Source organism: Sinocyclocheilus anshuiensis, unplaced genomic scaffold (genome assembly GCF_001515605.1).
Source record: "Sinocyclocheilus anshuiensis isolate Anshui unplaced genomic scaffold, SAMN03320099.WGS_v1.1 scaffold274, whole genome shotgun sequence".
In the NCBI taxonomy this organism is placed as follows: Eukaryota; Metazoa; Chordata; class Actinopteri; order Cypriniformes; family Cyprinidae; genus Sinocyclocheilus; species Sinocyclocheilus anshuiensis.
Genome location: NW_015547698.1, coordinates 2,758,728 through 2,779,113, shown reverse-complemented (window position 1 = coordinate 2,779,113; position 20,386 = coordinate 2,758,728). Strand labels below are relative to the sequence as shown.

General features: G+C 34.8%; 2 protein-coding genes across 2 annotated transcripts in view; one reads left to right on the top strand and one right to left on the bottom strand.

Moving 5' to 3' along the window:
* Nucleotides 1-15,350: 15,350 nt before the first annotated feature.
* Nucleotides 15,351-18,981, bottom strand: ccdc86 (coiled-coil domain containing 86). Its single transcript, XM_016506647.1, has 4 exons — nt 18,320-18,981; nt 17,995-18,124; nt 16,221-16,295; nt 15,351-16,116 (listed from the first exon to the last, which is right to left on the bottom strand). Exons 1-4 carry the CDS (start codon nt 18,853-18,855, stop codon nt 15,979-15,981), a joined length of 879 nt encoding a protein of 292 aa, XP_016362133.1. The 5' UTR covers nt 18,856-18,981; the 3' UTR covers nt 15,351-15,978.
* A 229-nt stretch (nt 18,982-19,210) lies between these two features.
* glb1 (galactosidase, beta 1) overlaps nt 19,211-20,386 on the top strand; it is a 10,434-nt gene continuing 9,258 nt past the window's right edge. The window contains exon 1 of the mRNA XM_016506646.1: nt 19,211-19,724. Coding sequence (XP_016362132.1) covers nt 19,668-19,724 — 57 coding nt within the window. The 5' untranslated portion in view covers nt 19,211-19,667. The remainder of the gene's footprint in view (nt 19,725-20,386) is intronic.

The following is a 20,386-nucleotide window of genomic DNA, read 5'->3' as shown; positions in this document are numbered from 1 at the left end:
CACACACACACACACACACACACACACACACACACACACACACACACACACACACACACACACACACACAAACAAGTCCGGTGAGAGAGAACAAAGTCAATTGTTGTGGAAATCCAGTAAGTAAGGCTGTCAAGGATGAAGTGATTAGTTTCTCTTTAATACAGATGATGCCAATGTATTTTTCGATGAGTCCGCTATGTTAGCAATAATAACGTTACTTGCCTGACGGATAGTAATGTCTACAACGACACGAGCGCTGTCTCGGCGCGACCACAACAGCTTGACGTTGTCTTAATTTGGCACAGTCTCCCTGCTGCACTAATAGTAGTAAGGCTTTCCTCTGTGTATACTTATCCTTACAAGTACAATTTTAGCTGTATTTGTGTCCCCTTCAAAAATTGCTCTTGAGAAATTTTATGTTTACCCCTACTGCCTACTGTTAGACAAAATTTACGTCCCTGTGTCATACGCCGATCGGTCGGAGCGCCGATGAAAAAAGCCTTGCTCTTGAGAAATTTTATGTTTATTGTCCCCCCCTACTGTTAGACAAAATTTACGTCCCTGTGTCATACGCCGATCGGTCGGAGCGCCGATGCATCTAAAAAAAAGCCTAATATCATGCGTCAAACACAGCGTGTCTCATCTGCACTGTAACAGCCTGCATCATTCCTGTTCAAAACCTGTTGCACAAAAACTTCTGCGTCCAATGCCGTGACTGATAATATTGCAATAGGCTAAGAAATTGCCAATTTTCATGTCTTAAAAAGTATGTGACAATTTAATTACTTATATATATCGTCATGTACTGTATGTAGTTTTATATTCAGTAATACATTTAACAAAGTTTTACTATATGTATAGCCTAGGCTACATGTAATAGGTACTGTGTGTATGTATAAATATATGTTAACATATATGTACAATATATATGAGAACGTGTATGTATGTATTGTGATAATATATATTGTGATATATACATAATATTTGAATATATATTTATATGTGCATGTGTGTGTGTGTTACCATGACCTTAAAAGACATCCAATTGTCCACATATCCTAATATTTTAATATTTCTTTCAGTACATTTTTCTTATACATTACACATATTTTCATAAGCCAATGAAATGGGTAACTATGCAAACAATAAAGTGAGATAAAAGTTTATGAATATGTTTCAGCTTTATGTAAACATGTGCTGTTTTTATTGCTTTATATATTTATATCAATATTTACATGGTCCATGCATTTATTGCAGTATATTTAAAACTATCCCATATATGAAAATGTATTGTTTAATATATTGCATTATATTGTCCAGTTTATTCCCATGTATTTTTGTTTTCGTAAGTGCAGTGCATTCACAGAGACTGTAGATTAGTCAGAAGAACTGTGCAAAGGCTGAGTGAATTACAGTCAGCTGTTTGGTGAGATGGGTGTAGGTGGACTGTCAGTTTGTAGGTTGTCACAAAAAGTGCTTTGATGAGTCAGTCTCACAGCTCGAGGGAACTTTCAAATGGCAGACAAGGGTGTGAATAAACATAAAGAGAGATGCTTCCTCGTGCTATCTGCCATCTTTTTGCATAGTTCAGTGCAAAGAAAGAGAAGCAGGAATTTTGGACTTTTAGTTTTTCACTGCTGTCACTTGTTGTTGGCCACAGTCCCACTATTTTACGTACACTGTAAAAAAAATTCCGTAAAATTTACTGTAAAAAATTTTTTTACAGTCTTTTACCGTTAAATTCACAGTAATTTTTTACAGTGTAGGATTTCTGCAGTCTTGTTGATATAAATACTGTCTTGTGCAGTAAACAACAACAAAGTATAATTTACTCAAAAATAAAACTGAAACCTGTTTGACTATTTCTTCTGTGAGGAATGTAATTCTTAAGAATATTTTGGCCACTATTTTTATATAATATAGATTATTTTATATAGTTTATTAACTTTCTTTCATATTTTAGTGAATGAGGACTTGGCTGTCAACCTCCAAAATTACAAGTTGTTTCTGACCGATTTTATTTATTATAAAAGCAGTTTATACAACATGTGAGCTATTTTTATTTTTATTTAAGTCGTTTGAAGACATGACAGTTTTGTGTGATGTTTTGTGAGGTCATTAGATGTCATGAGAGAGAAGTATGTGTGAACTGATGTCCAAACAAACCATTCTTTTTGCTTTAAGCCTTTATAGTGAGCCATTTAACCTTTTCATGACAACACTGCACAGCATTCTGAAATTTCCCTTTTTCAGAAAACTAATATTCCTATTTTATTTTGAAATTCCTTATGATTAAGTTTTAATTTTCTTACAACTGGAAGAGTAACAGATTCAAAACATTTTTTTTTATCTGCCTATGTCCGAAGACGCTATGATAAAGCTTCTATAAACAAAGCGATTTTTGAATGATGTAAATACAGGTGAAACAAAAACATTCTATTAAATACGCTATATTTGATTTCCTTTGCAATTACAGGGTAGGTGCAGCATGACGAGAATGTTGTCGCGTTTGTCACCATGACAGCAGCAGCAAACTGCTTCACAACAAGTTGCGGAACTAGGAAGCCTATCATGCGTAAAACCAGTACATGTTTCTTATAAACATCATTCATATTTTCATAAGCCTATGAAATGTGTAACTATGCAAATTAAAACGAATATAAAAGTGTATGAATATGTTTCAGCTTAATGTAAATCTATGTGTTAACTCATACAAGAGAAATAATTCAATATAGCTATTACATAAAAGTAGAGCAGTTTTTGTTTTTATTGCTATATGTTTTAAATCACTATTTACACGGTCCATCAATTTATTGCAGTATATTTAAAACTATAAGGACCAGTGTCCCATATATGGAAATGTATTGTTTAATATATTGCATTATATTTTCCAGTTTATTCCCATGTATTTTTGTTGTCATAGCCTAAGTGCAGTTTCATAAGTCACATAAAGTGCTTTGATGAGTCTCACAGCTCGAGGTATATAGCAGACAAGGGTGTGAATAAACATAAAGAGAGATGCTTCCTCGTGCCATCTGCCATCTTTTTGCATAGCTCAGTCAGTGCAAAGAAAGAGAAGCAGGACTTTTTGTTTTTCACTGCTGCTCTCTTGTTGTTGGACGCAGTCCCACTATTTTACGTACGATTTCTGCAGTCTTGTTGACATAAATTTTTTTTTTTTTGTGAATGAGGACTTGGCTGTCAACCTCCAAAATTACAACTTGTTTTTTACCTATTTTATTTCATATAAAAGCAGTTTAGACAACATGTGTGCTATATTTAAATTTTTATTGAAGTCGTTTGAAGACATGACAGTTTTGTGTGGTGCTTTGTGAGGTCATTAGATGTCATGAGAGAAGTATGTGTGCACTGATGTCTGAACAAACCAATTGTTAAAACTAATGTTTTAAAGCCTTATGTCTTAATAAATTATGTTCCAAATATGAAGTTGATATAGGAAAATCCCTATATGAGATTTTATTTAGGGCATTATGCCAAAAAAACAAAAAAACAAACTCCATTGAAATTTTTTTGATGCATTTTTCTGTCACAAATATACAAATATGGAATCCTGAGACTCAGACCTTTCCAACGATGTGTATTTTGTCAAGATTATAAAAAGTTTTGATTGTAAAAGACCATAATACATTTTTGTAATATGACACCGCCCACTAAGGGAGAGGAGACTGCTAAAAGATTTTAAAGTACCATTTCCATGGTAACTCTATGTCAAATTTCAAAATGGTTTTCACAGGATGAATTTTGAGTAATTTAATTTTTTACTCTTTTAAAAAAGAGCACCAAGCGTCCACCAGTGGGCGGTGACAGTTTAATGAGGAAAAATAATGAATTAATAATGTTCCTAATAATCATGACAACACTGCACAGCATTCTGAAATTCCCTTTTTTTTTTTGAAAACTAATATTCCTGTTTCATTTTGAAATTCCTTATGGTTAAGTTTTAATTTCCTAACAACTGGAAGAGTAACAAGACGCTGTGATAGGACAGTCCTGCGACTATATAGGACAAGCGGCTTGGGAAATGGGTGGATGGAAAATCCAGTCCAGTGCTTCCTGCTTGACAGTGTACAGCTGCATTAAACAATATGAGACTATGTGATGTCATGTATTACACACACCTTTCCTTATCAGATCTCAAAATACTAAAGAAATGACCCAACAAACCTTGGGCTTCTATTATGTCTTTAATGTCCAGGAAAGAGGTTTCTGACAAGCCGCATACTTTCAAAAGCAGAGAATTGTAACAATACAACAATGCATGACACACCCAAAGTCTCTGTTCTCATTGCGTCACATGCCTGTGAGTGTACACAAACTGTCCAAACTAGCAAAACAGCCACATTCTGACCCTTAGAAACAGACTGGATTTTTTTCCCTTTCGCTTAACAAAGCACTGTCTTGTTTTTCGTGTCATGTGCAGTTGTGACACACTGTGTGTCAACAGGTTTCAATGAATGAAACAGGAAGTTTACTCAAAGCTGTCATAAATATAGGTATTATATGTATCATATGGTGTGAAATTCTCAAAATACAATGACAATCATATCATTTGACTTTTCAGTCATGAAAATGTTTTCAAATACGCTAGCGACTACACATTAAAAATACATAATTCTATAACTCGGTTCATTATTTAAATAACATGAAATTGCTTCTCTGTATTGTTTTGAACATTTTTAAATTGTAAATTTAATTGTACATTTTTAACTGATTGAAATCGATTGAAATTGACATTAATTTATTTGTTTGTTTTTTTGCTAGGGTAAACGCTAAACAACATGTCAATAATATTTACAATTATTTGAATTATTAATTGTCTTTTTTTTTACACTGGTGTTATCAATGTAAAAACTTACAAAAATAAAGATGTATAAATGTATTTCCATGATCAAAGTTCAGAGTATGAAGAAGCTGATGGTGATTTCCCACTTTTTTGTTTTATTTAAACATATAATTGGTGTTATTTATTGTTTGTGTGGAAGATTTATTTAAAAAGGATTTTGTGTTATAATTTATGTATTATAGTCGTCAGTGGGAAGTATTTGATATGATATCAAAACCTAAAAAAAAAAAGAATAGAAAATTACAACAGTTGCAACCCTTTATTTATTCATAAAATAAAATGATGGATTCAACTCAGTTTGTCCTTCATGACATAAATGTTAAGAGGAAAAAACAGTGTAACCAGTGTAAGGTTTAATTTCTCATTAATCAATTTACAAATGTCCTACATGAAAAACATGAAGAATTACTGTAATTAAAAATAAACAAAAAACAATTAAATGAAAAGAAAAATTAATAATAAATCGTTTTAAAGTAAGGATGTGTTTTGTTCTGCAATTAAAGAAAGTGTGTATTGAATAAACATTTTCTGAGCTCATTAACCTCAAGATATCCACATGATAAGATTTTTTATTTTCTGTTCAACAGACAAGCATGCATCTGTTTTGGAGCAGTTTACTACTCTCTGGGAATCTGAAGCATTTGTGACATGTTAACTTTATTCCATAACATAAAGCTCAAGGCAGTTTCTTACATGTGATTGCCTGCAATGTTTTTCTGGTCACACGGTCTGTTTAGAAATGTCCAATTATTTACTCTATCATGCAATGTTTACCAGCAATGCATATCTGAATTTGCGTAAGAGCAAATTTAATTAACTGAGAGAATTTACCGTAGGTTTGCAGGTGAATAGCCACCATGAATACAGAGAGCCTGAAGCATCTGCACTGGGCAAATCCCTTTTAATTAAGAGGAACTTCCTTTACTTGTGTGCAGACGATCACCTTTTCTCATGCTGGAATCACTCTTACACACAGCCACTGGTTTACTGTTTTTAGAAATATGATTTAAGACATGCAAGTTAATTTTTAAATATTAAAATTTCCATTTTAGAAACTGAACGTTGCATATATATTGCAAATGTATTTACATACACTCTTAAAAATAAAGGTGCTTCAAAAGGTTCTTCAAGCGATGCTATAGAAGAACCATTTTTGGTTCCACAAAGAACCATCCAGTCAAAGGTTCTTTAAAGAACCATCTCTTTCTTACCTTTTTGTAATCTGAGGAACCTTCTTTCACCACAAAGAACCTTTTGTGAAACAGAAAGGTTCTTCATATGTTAAAGGTTCTTTATGGAACCATTTAGACAAAAAGGTTCTTCTATGGCATCGTGAAGCACCTTTATTTTTAAGAGTGTATCTGACTACAGACGATCAAGCAAACCAAAATTCGAGAGACATGCAAATCAGAATTCACATATGCTTTGATCTTCACAAGAAAGGCCTCATTTTTTTTATGGAATTTGTAAAATAATAAATAAATCCAAATGTATAAATTGAAATGTATTAAGTAAAATAAATAAATTGAAATCACATTTCTAAACTTTAACTAATTCATATTAATATAATGAATTTTCAGTTTAAGATTGAAAGTCTGTATTTGGAAAAATTGTAAAACATTACAAATCTATACAGACAATTGAAAAGTAGTGAACATAATTAATGATAGCATGGTTAATAATAATAATAATTATTATAATAAACAGTTTCAATATGGTTTAAATATTCTATACAAATTTAAAACTGTTAGTTCAAATAAAAATAAGTGCCATTAGAAGAAACACCCACATAGAGAATAAAAGTGACTATATTGTTGTACATTACTGTATGCAGCCAACTTCAGGCATGACTGTGCAGAGGTTAAGGGATATTTAGTCAGCTGTTTGTAGGTGTGCCAGTATAAGAGTGACACCTTGTGGTTTTAATATTTTTTGGCACGAATGTGTCATTTAGCTTTTTGATGACAAGAATCGCCCCAAATATCTTCTTGCAAGGGACCCTATAAAGGGCTACTGCTGATTAATCTTGGGCTGTCAATAGAGTAATCTCAGAGACGAGAAACCTCAGGTTAACTTACTGTATGTTTTTTTTTTTATTATATCTATAATTCAGACTCTAAATACTGAATAAATTATATAATTAATATTTTAATCAATAAGCTAAATATTTCACATTTATAGAATGATTGCATCTTAACAGTTTAGTTTAATCAAACTGAACAAACTACAATCAATTACAGAGCAATCAAATTACAGAAAGATGCATCTGATCTAAATTTTTGTCTTGAATTACGTTGAAAAATGAGGGCTGTGACAATAGCAACAATAACATAGTGAATAATAAAACATTTTTTATTTATACTTTATTCTTGGAATTACTGAATGATAATCGAGCGTTATCTTAAAGGCACAATATGTCATTTTCGCCGCTAGAGGACGCGTATTCAAAATAAACAGAGGCAAAGGCGTACTTTGATGATGCTGTGACTGAGTGTGGAATCATGGGAGTTGTGGTCTTCATCCGCAGAGCCGAAGCAATCCGACGGGACTCAGTGTTGCTCAGGATCTGTAAATCATTCGCCATCATCCTCAGTCAATGCACTGTAATATAACAGGCTACCACTAGCAAGCAGCTAACCATGCCCCTTTAGTGGCTCGCGTTATTTTATTAGAACGCGTGTTATTTGTTTTCCGTGCCTTTCTGAATACAGACACCAACCCATCCCTGCACATCACATCCCCTGCACAGCCTGGAACATAACATTTATTTCCATGATCTGCCATTTTTGCTATTATCCTCGCTTACCTATAACACTGTTCTAGTGGTTTTTGGATATTTTAATAAAAAAATCTTACATATTGTGCCTTTAAGGTCATCTTAAAGGTGCCATAGCATGCATTGATACAATCTTTGGCGGGTATATGCAAATGTTGGGGGCGTAACTATTAGTGATCCCGACTGTAACGTCACAGTCGGTGTTTTGTTCTGATTCGCCTATTTTTCAGGGGTCTTTTGCATGCACGAGATTTACATAAGAAGGGGGAAACAATGGTGTTTGAGACTTATGGTATGTCATTTTCATGTACAGAACTGTTATTATTCAACTATGCCAAGGTAAATACAGTTTTCCATTCTATGGCACCTTTAAGGACTCATTTTAATTAACATGTAGTTAATTTTTATCCAAAGAGCAATTTTAAACATGAACTGTAGAGGTCGCCCTAATAACATATTTAGCTTCATTCGAAGGAAAAGGAGAAGAGAAGTCTGTTATAATAGTAAGACTTATCAGACCTTCATCTGCACCTTGTCATTTATATTGAAAACCATTAAATAAGGCAACATATTTTCAGAACATAATTAGCTTGTGACAAAACTTAAAAAATATTATATATGTTTGTATACGCTATTAATGTATGATCTACCCTAAAATAACAATAAACAATACTTTTAGTGTTTGAATAATCTCTGTTAATATTCATTAACAAAGATTTATGACTTAATTAATGACTTTACTTCACCAAAATAAATAAATAAATATTTTTCTATAATTATTCTTTTAGGTATTTGAAGACACGCAGTGGTTTTCAGACTTCCAGTTGGACTTGTCTCAACAACACTATCTTTTTGTTCTTTCAAAACTATCTGAAATGTCAGATAATGAAATATCTGGCACATAAACATTTATACCATTGGAGTTGCCATTATATGTTTCCTGCTATCTACAACCAAGAAATTATACTCCGATACTGCTACCTGAAAATTATGAAGTGAAAGAGAAACTTTGTTTAGGAATTCACCTGTCTACCCTTCTTCTATTGTGGCACTAATAAACACACCCAGTCCTCCAGATTCTCACCAAACACATGATTTGCAAGAAGCGAGGGCTCAGCACTGCCACCACTACCACTAACCATATGTTCACATGACCGAAATGTTATGAGATACAGGCCTGTGAAAGATTCCTGGAAATCATACACTTTGTCTCACAGTTCAAACCAAGCTATAGTTTTCCTCATTGTGCTTTACAGCATGTTGATTTATTTATAGCCTATATTTGGTGCACAATGACTAAGGATCTACACTGGTCACAAGTCAAAGGATCAAATTTATGATAGGCTACTATGAAAGCTGACGATAATTATTAGTTTAGCCATCTTGTTATTTGTATTTGATTGGAGGTCATTTTATCCCTATCTCCAGAAATTGTGGATGATAAATTTATACAGACTCAAAGCGAACGTGTTTTGTTGTCAATATAGGCTACAACCTCCATGTAGCTTCACAAACCCTTCCAGTTCAGTTACAGATCACAAGGAAAAAAGTGTAACTTTTTATTTTATTTTTATTTATTTATTGCAGTCAAGTTCAATGTCTGCTCATACTATCACAACCTAAAACACACGACTGCTTTCAGTTTTATTTGCTTTTATTTACATGAGCTGGGCTTGTATTGTTGCTGTTTTTTATTGATGATTTAGAAACAATACAAAAAAAAAACATTTTACACAGCTTTGTTATTGAATGCATAAACTGTAAATAGCACATAGTTGTACAGTAGCAATGTGATACTATTTAGTGTGGCTGTGCATACATTTCTAATTCATTTTTTGCTATTTTTCACATAACCTTATTAAAACAATGAATTATTATCTTATTTAATATTTTATGTCTTTTATATCCTTTTAGCTGATTTTCCTTCACCTGGTCCATTTTTTAAAAATGTTAAAATATTTGTTTTTGTATAGAAATTTATAAATTACGTACACAAACAAACAATCTAATCATTTAGGCATTACATCAAAATTCGGTACAATGTTTCCAAAACTTTGATGATATGTATGATACATCATATGAGCTAACGGTAATGTAAGATGGTACATCATAACATATGGATAATATAATCAAGGAACATTTACTGTCCCAGAGTGTGAATTATTACAAATGATAGTGATAAATGTAAACAGAGATAAGGTCTTTTTTTAACCTCCATGGCACTTCTGGTAGATGATGAATGTGGCTTCTGGCTTCACCTGGAGCTCAGACAGCTTCTTGTGCAGCTGAACTGGTTTACCATTGTAGACCAGATTTCCACATCCTATAAGTTCTGGTCTGAGCTTCTGCACCTTCTTTTGCAGTTTTGCGATGGTATCGATGCTCCTCACAGTCACAGAAATCTTCATGCCATTAGAGCCATTGAAGACGTTTACAGTAAACTGTTTAGGACCTGCAGGTGAAACTGGCTTTTGAACCTGGAGAACGGCGTGGGTGTTGTTTCCCAACGGTTCAAGGAGGGGAACAGGGTCGCCTTTGGGATGTTTGGGATCTCCTGTGACACACTGCTTGGGTCCACATGCTTCAGGCTGAAAAAGGATTGGAGCCTGAAAGAGATTCAGGATATTCAGAGAATGTCACATTATGACAATAAACCCAGCACAAGTGACGATCACAGCATTTTCATAAGACCATACACTATACCAAGGGTCTTCAACCAGGGGTCCGCCAATTAATGTTTGTTCACAAGTAATTTTTCGTTAAATCATTAAAACATGGGTAAAAAAAAACAAAAAAAACATCACAGAGTCAGTTTTGAATATTAAATTAAATTAAATTAAATTACATTTATGCATTTAGCAGACGCTTTTATCCAAAGCGACTTACAGTGCATTCAGGCTATACATTTTTTATCAGTATATAAACACCCTGAAACAAAAGCAAGAGCACTGCAATGATATTATAGGCGAGACAGATTTAGCAAACGCGTTTTTGAGTTTGAGCTCTGGAGAAGGTGAAATATTCCTGTTTACGGCGTGTTTTTGCAGCGGTGAGCAATATAGCCAATCACAGACTTGTTTGTTGATCTCTTGAACGCAATGACCAATCAGAGGTGTTTAAGGTAGAATCCGCTCACCACTCAAAACGTGTTTAGTTTTTATTCAGTGTTGAGTTATGTTCGCTCTCGCGAATCCTCTCTCATTAACAAACAACGACACGATGTAAGTAAGAGATCCATTATGCCGTGTAGACAACTATAGATAATAGATTACTAGAAAAATATTCGTATCAATATATTTTTAAATTTCATTCCAATTTTTTTGTAAAAGTAATGCCTTGTAAATAGTCATAAATGTCTTACTACATTGCTGTTCTTGTCATGCTGGAGTCCTTGCTTACACATTTTATCTGCACTTTATTAGAAAACCCTCACTTTTTTTATTTGATTCTTAATTATCCATCTCACAGTAAAATTAAAATGTTAAGTTTTAGTAAACTTGAAGCTAAAGTTTAACTAAATGTTTATTTGTCCATCTGACAGTAAAATTAAAATGTATGACTCTGCAAATCCATTAAAATAATTTACAAAAAAAACTGCAAACAACTAATAAGTCCTGATTTTTATCTCGACATTTTGTTTGTAATGATGCATTTTAACATACAGGCAGTGATGCATGTGCAACAACAATAATGTGCATAGTTCTGATCTGCTGTCTTAACATACATGCAACATAATATAGCCTAATTTATTCTTAATCATAACATGGTTAGTTTCTATTAGGCTTAATATGTATCTCTGTTTGACACGTTTTGTATCTGGGAAAAACTCTGAAGACCCCTGCACTATACTGTTCTTATTAAAATGTATTTGAAATCATCTTACCAGTGCTGTATAAACTTCTGTAGCCATGCTGCCTCGAGCTGCCAAGCATTCACAAGCCAAACTTATGTTCTGTTAGTGTACAAAGATCCTTCGATTTATATAGTCAAAGAGACATTTTGGGAATGTACCTGACGTTCTGTGTGTTGTGGCACTAGTAAACATGCCCAACCTTGCCAGGCTGATTTTCATCAAACATGAGATTTACAAGAACTGCACACGAATACCGAACTACCACAACATTGTGAGAGCATTCAGATATGGGAATCACCGTACTTTATCTGCAGTCCAAAACAACTATTGTTTTATTTCATTTTCATTTTAAGCAGTGGTAGTTGATTTATGTCCTATATGTGGTGATGGAAACATGATACATCAAGTTTTAAGTCAAAGAATCAAACCTATATATGATAGAAGAACTTCGTTTTCTTGAGATTACTATTTTACCTTTGTGCAGAGTCCATGGCCCTGCTAACTGTTGTCAGGGAAGAGAAGGGGCAATTGTAATTGCACAGACTCTGTCTACCTTCCATCTTTCAGTATAAGAAATGTTATGTCAAAAATAATTCTACCATTAATAAACTCATAATGAGAAAACATAGATCATAACAGGCCTGTCCAATTTACAGTTATTTTTTTTTAAATGCTTGCACAGTTTTTTAAACTATGGCTCCATTTCTCCATCTTTCAGTATAAGAAATGTTATGTCAAAAATAATTCTACCATTAATAAACTCATAATGAGAAAACATAGATCATAACAGGCCTGTCCAATTTACAGTTATTTTTTTTTTAATGCTTGCACAGCTTTTTTTTAAACTATGGCTCCATTTCTCAAAACTCTGCACACCAAACCACAAAACACACACACAACATGCAAAACGTCACGTATCTTGCAAAAGCAAACACTTCATTCAAAACGTAACTCTTCTAAAAATGGTATTTTTGTGTAGTAACTGTAACATAAAATAATTAGCCACATACACGCCAAACTACACACAGGTGTGAAAAATGTAAAACACTACTCTCATGTGTCTTTTGCTTGTTCAGAGTGCAGTGGAGTGCACAGGAGTTTGTCATAGCACTTGCACATACATGCATATGTTGTATTATACATGTATAGTTGTATTTTATTTTATATTTAATCTGTATCTATCTGTATTTTATGTTCTACTGTTAGTGTTATCTGTATGCACCAAAGGTTTGAGAGTTACGCAATTTCAATTCTCTGTATGTATGTGCTGTACATGTGGAAGAATTGACAATTGACAATTGACTTGAACTTGAACTTGAATATGCACATATACACTGTATATACAGTATGTATGTACAACTGATGAATTTTACACCGTTATGCAACTGAACTGATCAATGCTGAACTGACTTGAGCTGTAAAATGACAGTATTGACTTGTTAGAGCTGTCATCTGTTTTGTATAAAGCGCATTAGAAATAAAGTTGACTTTATGACTTGGCTTTTATGCATATTCAGTGTGTGTGTGTGTGTGTGTACTGTACATATATACACACAGTATATAATCATATATACATATATATACAATGTAAACTGAAATGCAAGGGGGTAAACATAATTTCTTTCTCAAAACACTGAGTTTCGATTTCTAAGTGAACAAATGTTGTATAAGTGTTTTCACACGATCACTTGGGTGTAAGTCATCAGTAAATGAGTGGCATTTAAACGGCAGTGTTTCACAAATGAAAAAAAAGAGCTGTTAGTTTTAAATGATGTGTGTAATGTAGAGTACTATGTTTTGCAAAAGTTTGTTTTATAATAGCAAACTAAGTTTAAAGCACGTAGTGTGCTTATAGTTTTGCAGACTTGGACTAAAGATTAGATATATGAGTGAATGGTTTCACTGAGTGGGCCTGAAGTACCACTTTTAGTGTCTAAGCAATTTTTAAAAACTGTAATTGAGTGTTAAAACAACCACTATATTGGCTATTTAAATGCAAACAAAGAAATGGTGTGAAATGAAGAAATATTTTACATTCTGCTCTATTTCTTTGTGAGCCTGATCATGTGACTCTGTACAGACGGTCAGATATTCTTGCTTCTATTGAAGCTCATGATCTTCATATCCCAGATCATGCTGGAGAACATCATTATCAGTGTTTGTTCATGTAGCTCCAGTGCTGCTGCCATTACAGCAGACAAATTCAATAAAGAAATTCATTGGATATCATAACTATCAATTTAAATAACATTTAAATCGTACTGAATTAGAAAAGAATACAAAATTGCATTTAATACTAGAGGTTTCAGATTATTGTATTTATTTTCATTGAAACAGGAGTCAAATTTACATGTAGTGCAAATCACAGTTACAGTCTTTTTAAAAACATTATAATCTAAAAGTTTAATGCTACCATTAACATATTCATTTAGGAAATTTCTTTAAAAACATCTGTTCGTACATGTTACGAGGTTGCAAATGACAAAATGTTGCCTGTTTTACAAAATAAGATATGCTAGACAGTTTCCTCTTCTAAGTTCTGTTATTTCTACTACTTCCGTTTTATGTTGTTTGCAGACGTTACAGATGATGTCTCGAAGTGTTCCGATTAAAACTGAAAACGAAAAGGTTTTGTTGTGATTAATCCCTAAAAATATCCTTTTGTTTTGTTTGTTTTTTTCCACCGAAGCACACAAACAAACAAACCTAAAAATACATCTTTGTTCCATCAGGTTAAAAAAAACACTTATCTAAACAAAATATTTCTATTCATGTTTTCTTGCAGAGAAAATAACGTTTGTTGTTTAATTTGCTTTCATTTGCATCAATGGCTTGTTGCATTACTGATGATTAATTTGAGTTATGTGTATCCTGATAAATGACTCATCAAACTAGCCAACGGTAATAGATGATGTAGCAAAAAAAAAAGTATTTAAAACACATTATGATACAGTATGATTTATCATTGAGCGTAATGACAAAATACATCTACGTCCCTGTTAACCTCCTTGGCATTTCTGGTAGGTGATGAACATGGCTCCTGGCTTCACCTGAAGCTCGGACAGTGTCTGGCACAGCTGAACCGGTTTGCCATTGTAGACCAGATTCAGGTTTGCTCCAAGGACTGGTCTGAGCTTCAAGACCTTCTGCTGCATTTTCCCAATGGTATCGGTGCTCCTCACAGTCACAGGAATCGTCATGCCATTAGAGCCATTGAAGACATTCACAGGAAAGCGTTTAGGACCTGGTGAAACTGGCCCTTGAACCTGGAGAACAGCGTGGGTGGCGTTTTCCAGCGGCTCGTGGAAGGGAACAGGCACAGTGTCTTTGGGGTCTCCTTTGACGCATTTCCTGGGTTCAGCTCCAAGCTGATGGTATCGAGCCTGAAAGAGAACCAAGACATTTGTGAATGGAGCACTTTATCACAATAAAACAAACATAAGCCTGGACACGTGTGACAATTACAACATTTTCATGTTAAAAGTCTTATGTAAAATATATTGTTAAATGATTGTCTCCTTTAAAATGGATGTAAAATAATCGTACCAATGCTGCATAAACAGTTGTAGCCATGCTGTCTAACACAGGATATCTTTCTGGTCTTCGGCGTTTCTTGGTGTTTGTTGTGCTCTTTGCTTTTATAGGCAAAAAACATGGAAAGTACCTTTTTATTTTTTTTTGCCACAGACTCCACCCCCTACAATCACCTCATACAACTTGGTTGATTCCTTTTGCCTAGTTCACCTCAGGCCACTGGAGATAAATTACGAACTATGAAACGCTTTCAATGGAGGGACATCTGACGGAAATGGTTACAAAAAAAAAATACCCTGACAAGTCATGTTTTTATTTCCCTCTTGCTTGTTTATTATTTCGTTTTATTTTAAGAGTACAACTTTAAATCACCACTTCTGAATCTGAACATTATATTTTTGCCTTTTAGGACTGTAGTTATAGTATATATAGTATTGTTTGGGACTGAAAAGTACCAATCACTCCACCTCACCATGTGAAAAGTACCCAAGACACTGAAAGTGCAAGCATCTCAACTAGATGAAAAACATCAAACCATGAATGGAAAGTCCCAAAGTAAAATTGAAAATGAAACCTCTTTATATCATACAATAAAACAATAACAAAAAGAAAACAATTTAACATGCATGAACCAGGAAGAAATTGACTGATTGATCTATAAACATATTTATTTAATGTGACAATCACATACAAAAAATGTAATAGGTGACAGGTTTTATCCATGAATTCAAAACATATTTGCTTTTTAATTTGCTGTACAAATATTACATCAAATCCAGAGACCTAAAGCAGATTCACAACCCAAGCAGTCAACTTAGAGTCACAGATCCAAAATGATTACACGTCCCTAGTATTTTCCTTTGTGAGGTTCACATGCCAGTTCATTCAACAGGCACTACACATTTATATCAACAACAGCGTGTTAATGTCTGACGAGATTCTCTCACATCTCTACAAGCTGCTGTTTGTTTTCCCTGCACCCTTCTTGACACTGGCTGGTGTTTTCTGCACCGCTGAGAGCGTGTCTCTTTTCTCAATCTTCCTCAGCTGTTTCTTCTTCATTCTCTTGATCTTTGCTGTATTCTTAATCTGAAAGAGGCAAAGCAGTAATGAGTTATTTAAATAAGAATTCGACAGATCAAAAGTGTTAGTAACAACTGAATTTTTGGTGCAAAATGACATTCTGCATTTACCACTTGCACAATCTCCGCTTTCCTCTCATTTTCTGCTCGTCTTCTCAGGTTTTCTGCTCTCCTCCTCTTTTTCTCCTGCAAACATAGATTAGCGGAAAAAGCACATCTGAACAATGTTCACTCTAATTTCAGCTTTTATGACATTCTCCACAGATCACAATGTCACCGCCACAAAGTTTCTCAGAAATTAACACTTATGTAGCAAGGAAGCATTTCATTGATCAAAAGTGAAATAAAGACAGCCTTGGTGAGCATAGGAGACTTGGTACCAACTCCAAACCTTTGAAATGTAGTGTTACTAGTTTATTAATAGTTTATTACTATTACTTTTTCTCCAAAACAAAACAACTTAGACAATATTCTAAGCTATATAACTATTCTCCGGTTTCACAGACATGGCTTAAGCCTAGTCCCAGACTAAAAAGCTGTCTGTTCTGTTTTAAAGTGCCCCTATTATGGATTTTTGAAAATTACCTTTCATGCAGTGTGTAACACAGCTCTAAGTGAATGAAAACATCCTGCAAAGTTTTAAATCTGAAAGTCCACCGTGTATAAAGTTATTGTCTCTCAAAAGAAAGTGTCGACTCTGAATCATTGAAACGAGTCGTTTTTAAAACGAATCCCAAGCCGTTTCATGTTGACTGTCAACATGAAACATTAGCATACTGCCCGCCCACTTGTTGGTCTTTTGGAGTTGGTCTGAATGAAAATGCAAATTCATTCTTTGCCACTAGGTGCTGCTTTTGGAGCTATAAAAATAGCGGTTTCCCCGGTAATGCTGTACACAAAGCAGCACTGCGCTCACAAACGCTGCTTTATCAGGCATTACAGGCATGATGAAATGAAAATAAGACCAATCGGACCAATCACCGCAGATTAGCGTCACGCAAAGGCGGGGTTTGGAAAAATTTATCGTTAAACGAATCGTTTGGGAGTCGTTGAGCAAATAATGTAAAAAATAAATGCATATTATAAGACAATGAAAGTGTTTTTTTCAACCTGTTGTTGGGGACTCCCAAAACCAAAATATGAACCTTTCATTTCCCATAATAGGGGCACTTTAACTGTAAGAAACTTGCATTGACATATCATAAAATATGTTAGTACTATTGATTTGTCTCAAGATGCGACCTGATTATTTCAGGAGCCTTATCACAAGTCCATTGTTTTTGAATGTCGGTGCTACTTCTGCTATATTTTCACACTTAAAACAATGATTTGGTATTCCTCTTGTACCATTGTCCTCTTTTATGCTAAGAAATAATTCGCCTGACAGTTCTCTCTCAAGTGGTTCCACTGCTGCCAGCATTAAGTCCGAGTATGATTCAGTGGGCCATATAACACTTTTAATCGTCAGGAAATTACTTGTCTTTAAAAGTTTTGGTTCAATATACTTACCTGTTGATCAAAAATAGCCTTAAACCTATACACTTTTTTTTTCATTTAGTAACTTTCAGGAGGGTGTACTCATTTTTGCAACAAAATTGTATCACTTTGATAAGAAAATCTTATTTTGCTGAATAATTTTGGCATTCTTCTTTGGTAATTGATCAAGCAGGCTTGTTGGAATATTACATCTCCAAAGAACCCTAACATGTCTTCTGTTTGTTTAGTTTCATAGGGGGTGTACTCATTTATGCTGTGCACTGTATGTGTATATATATATATATATATTTATATATAAAGTTGTAACACTATGTAAGTTGTATGGGTGTTGGACACGACACAATGCAATAAAAAGACAAAAACATGCAGTTTTAAGGAATAAACTCACCTCTTTAACTCTGGTCTGCTCATCTTTCAGCTGTTGGTGGTACTTCTTCAGCAGCTGCTTCTCTCTCTTGGCCTCCATCTTCTTTTCCCATGAAGTACGCAGAGGTTTGTCTCTCAACAGAGCGGAGAACCTAGAAAACAAAGTTAGTGCTGAACACGTCAGATAGATAACGGACAGAAGAAACACTAATGTACTAGTAAACAGACAAATAGAGACAAAAATGAGCCACACAACAAAAAAACATCTCACATACTTAAGCATTATTATGGATTAATAGACATGCAAGAACGTGAATGCAAACATAGATGCAAAAAGTAGTAATCACCTTTGCTTATTTCTGTCTTTCCATACTCTTCCAGACTTAGGTTTCCCAAGAGGTACCATCTTACTTGTCTTCTCAATGGATTCTGAGTGAGTCCTTTTTTTGGCCCTTTTCTCGGGGTCAGTGGGACCAGTGGATTCTGTCTCTGTGTTATTTACCACATTTTCCTTCTCACTGGCCTGATCTGACCCCATCAACTCTGCAGTGTCCGGCACTAACTCTTGACTGACATCTGCTGGTGTTGATGTAGACACATCAGGACACACTGGTTCTGTCACCGAGCTGCACTGATCGCCTTTAGTATCTGCTGTACATTCATCGGGTGGCGATTCCTGCCGAGACTCGGTGCTTTCTGCCAGATCTTCTCGGACCACAGACTTTCTGGTCCGGCGGACGGGAGTTTTGGCCGCGGGCGTCCGCAGTCTGCGACCACTCTGTGTGCGGCTCACAATGGGAGAATCCTCTTCGTTATCGAGAGCTTCTGCCTTCGCAACACCATCTCCGCCGTCTGTTTCCTTGTTTATGGACGCAGAAATCATCAGCGTTGTGTCGATCAATACAATACAAAAATATTTAAACAGTAATCAAATCTATACATGTGCGGAAACACACGTGTATTCCTCCTGTGTTTCGCCGAGAGCCGAAGAAAAATCCTCCAGAAGCGATCGATATCGCTCCCTAGTGGTTGGGAGACGCGTAGCAGTCCGACTAATTTCTGCGAGTCGGTTCACAAATCGGTTCAAAGATCCGGATATTTGATTCTTGCAGTAAAGTTGCTGGCAGTGGCACACATTGCTTTAATCTGATGTGTCCAGTTTAGTTTGTCGCAATACAAAAATTAATTTATGACTAAAAAAATTTTCTCATAAGTTACATTTTTGTTTATGTTTTTATGTTGTTGTTGTTGTTTTCATTTTATTTTATTGATTACATCTCGAATCGGTTCAAAATTCCAAATCAGCCATTTCTTTTGCGTCACCGTGGTCCAGTAAAGTTGTAGGCACATGCACTTTAAAGAATTATTACGGTTTTCTATTAATAAGGGAGTTTAATGTAATCTGTGTTCAATTCCGTTTGTCGCAGCATTACATTTAATTTGCTTAATGTACTTTTCATTAGATTAAAAAGTTTTATAATCTTAAATTCTTCTGAAAGAGACGGTTCTCAAGAGTTGAGTTGTTGACAGACAGGAGGTGTTGACTCGTTCAGAGCGGCTTTGTGAACCGGTTCAGCTAGTTCATTAAAAAGATCCGACTCCCAAAAAACGATTCATTGGCGAGCCGTACATCACTAGTCGCAACCAAAACAGTGGCATTTGACTTCCGCACCGCTGTTTGCCGATTCAGACACCATGGTGCTCGGTGTCGGACTGATTTCGGTTCTCCTCCTGATCCTACCACTGGTCACGGCAAGTATTAACTTTGTCTGTTTGTTTAAATAGTGTCCTTTAAACCAAACGTAAAGCTCCGGTTACTAATTGATGCACTGGCTAGTGTGCAGATGTTTTCTCCATTAGGCTACCTTACTTGTAATTATGAAATAGTGATTTCATATGTACCATTTGCAAAAAGTATCGTACTTTTCAGTGCTGTGTAATTCAGAAATTGCTTATAGATGAAGATCCGGTCAAACTTTCGGTGTGATGTTATGTAAAAAACGCGGATCTTTGAAGCTGACAAGCGCGTCCAGACTGTCATGACTCTTGCGTCTTGTGACATGTCATGTGAGGAAAGTCAGTCATCAAACATAAACCCTTTACAGGATAATGACAATTATGTAGGGCTGTTATTTACTCGATGCGTTCAATGCATGAAAGTCTATTGACATTTTTACCTAAATGTGTCAGAATTCACACTCCGCTGATGTGACACTTAAAGGGATAGTACGCTGAAAAATAACAATTGTCATCATTTACTTTTTTCTTTCAATATAAGCATAAATATTTTGCAGGATGTCTAAAAAGCTGATCTGGGGACTGGGACTGTTGTGCTCCAAAAAAATCTTTTGTCATGACTTACTAGTTTGTGTTATTTTTGTCAGTTATGATAAGCCACAAGACATATAGAGACA

Excerpts from the sequence above, each read along its gene's own strand:
- ccdc86 (XM_016506647.1), bottom strand. The coding sequence starts at position 18,855 with ATGATTTCTGCGTCCATAAACAAGGAAACAGACGGCGGAGATGGTGTT. Across the intron at positions 16,296-17,994 it reads AGCAGACCAGAGTTAAAGAG|GAGAAAAAGAGGAGGAGAGC; the intron begins GTGAGTTTATTC and ends CTATGTTTGCAG. Across the intron at positions 16,117-16,220 it reads AAGCGGAGATTGTGCAAGTG|ATTAAGAATACAGCAAAGAT; the intron begins GTAAATGCAGAA and ends TGCCTCTTTCAG.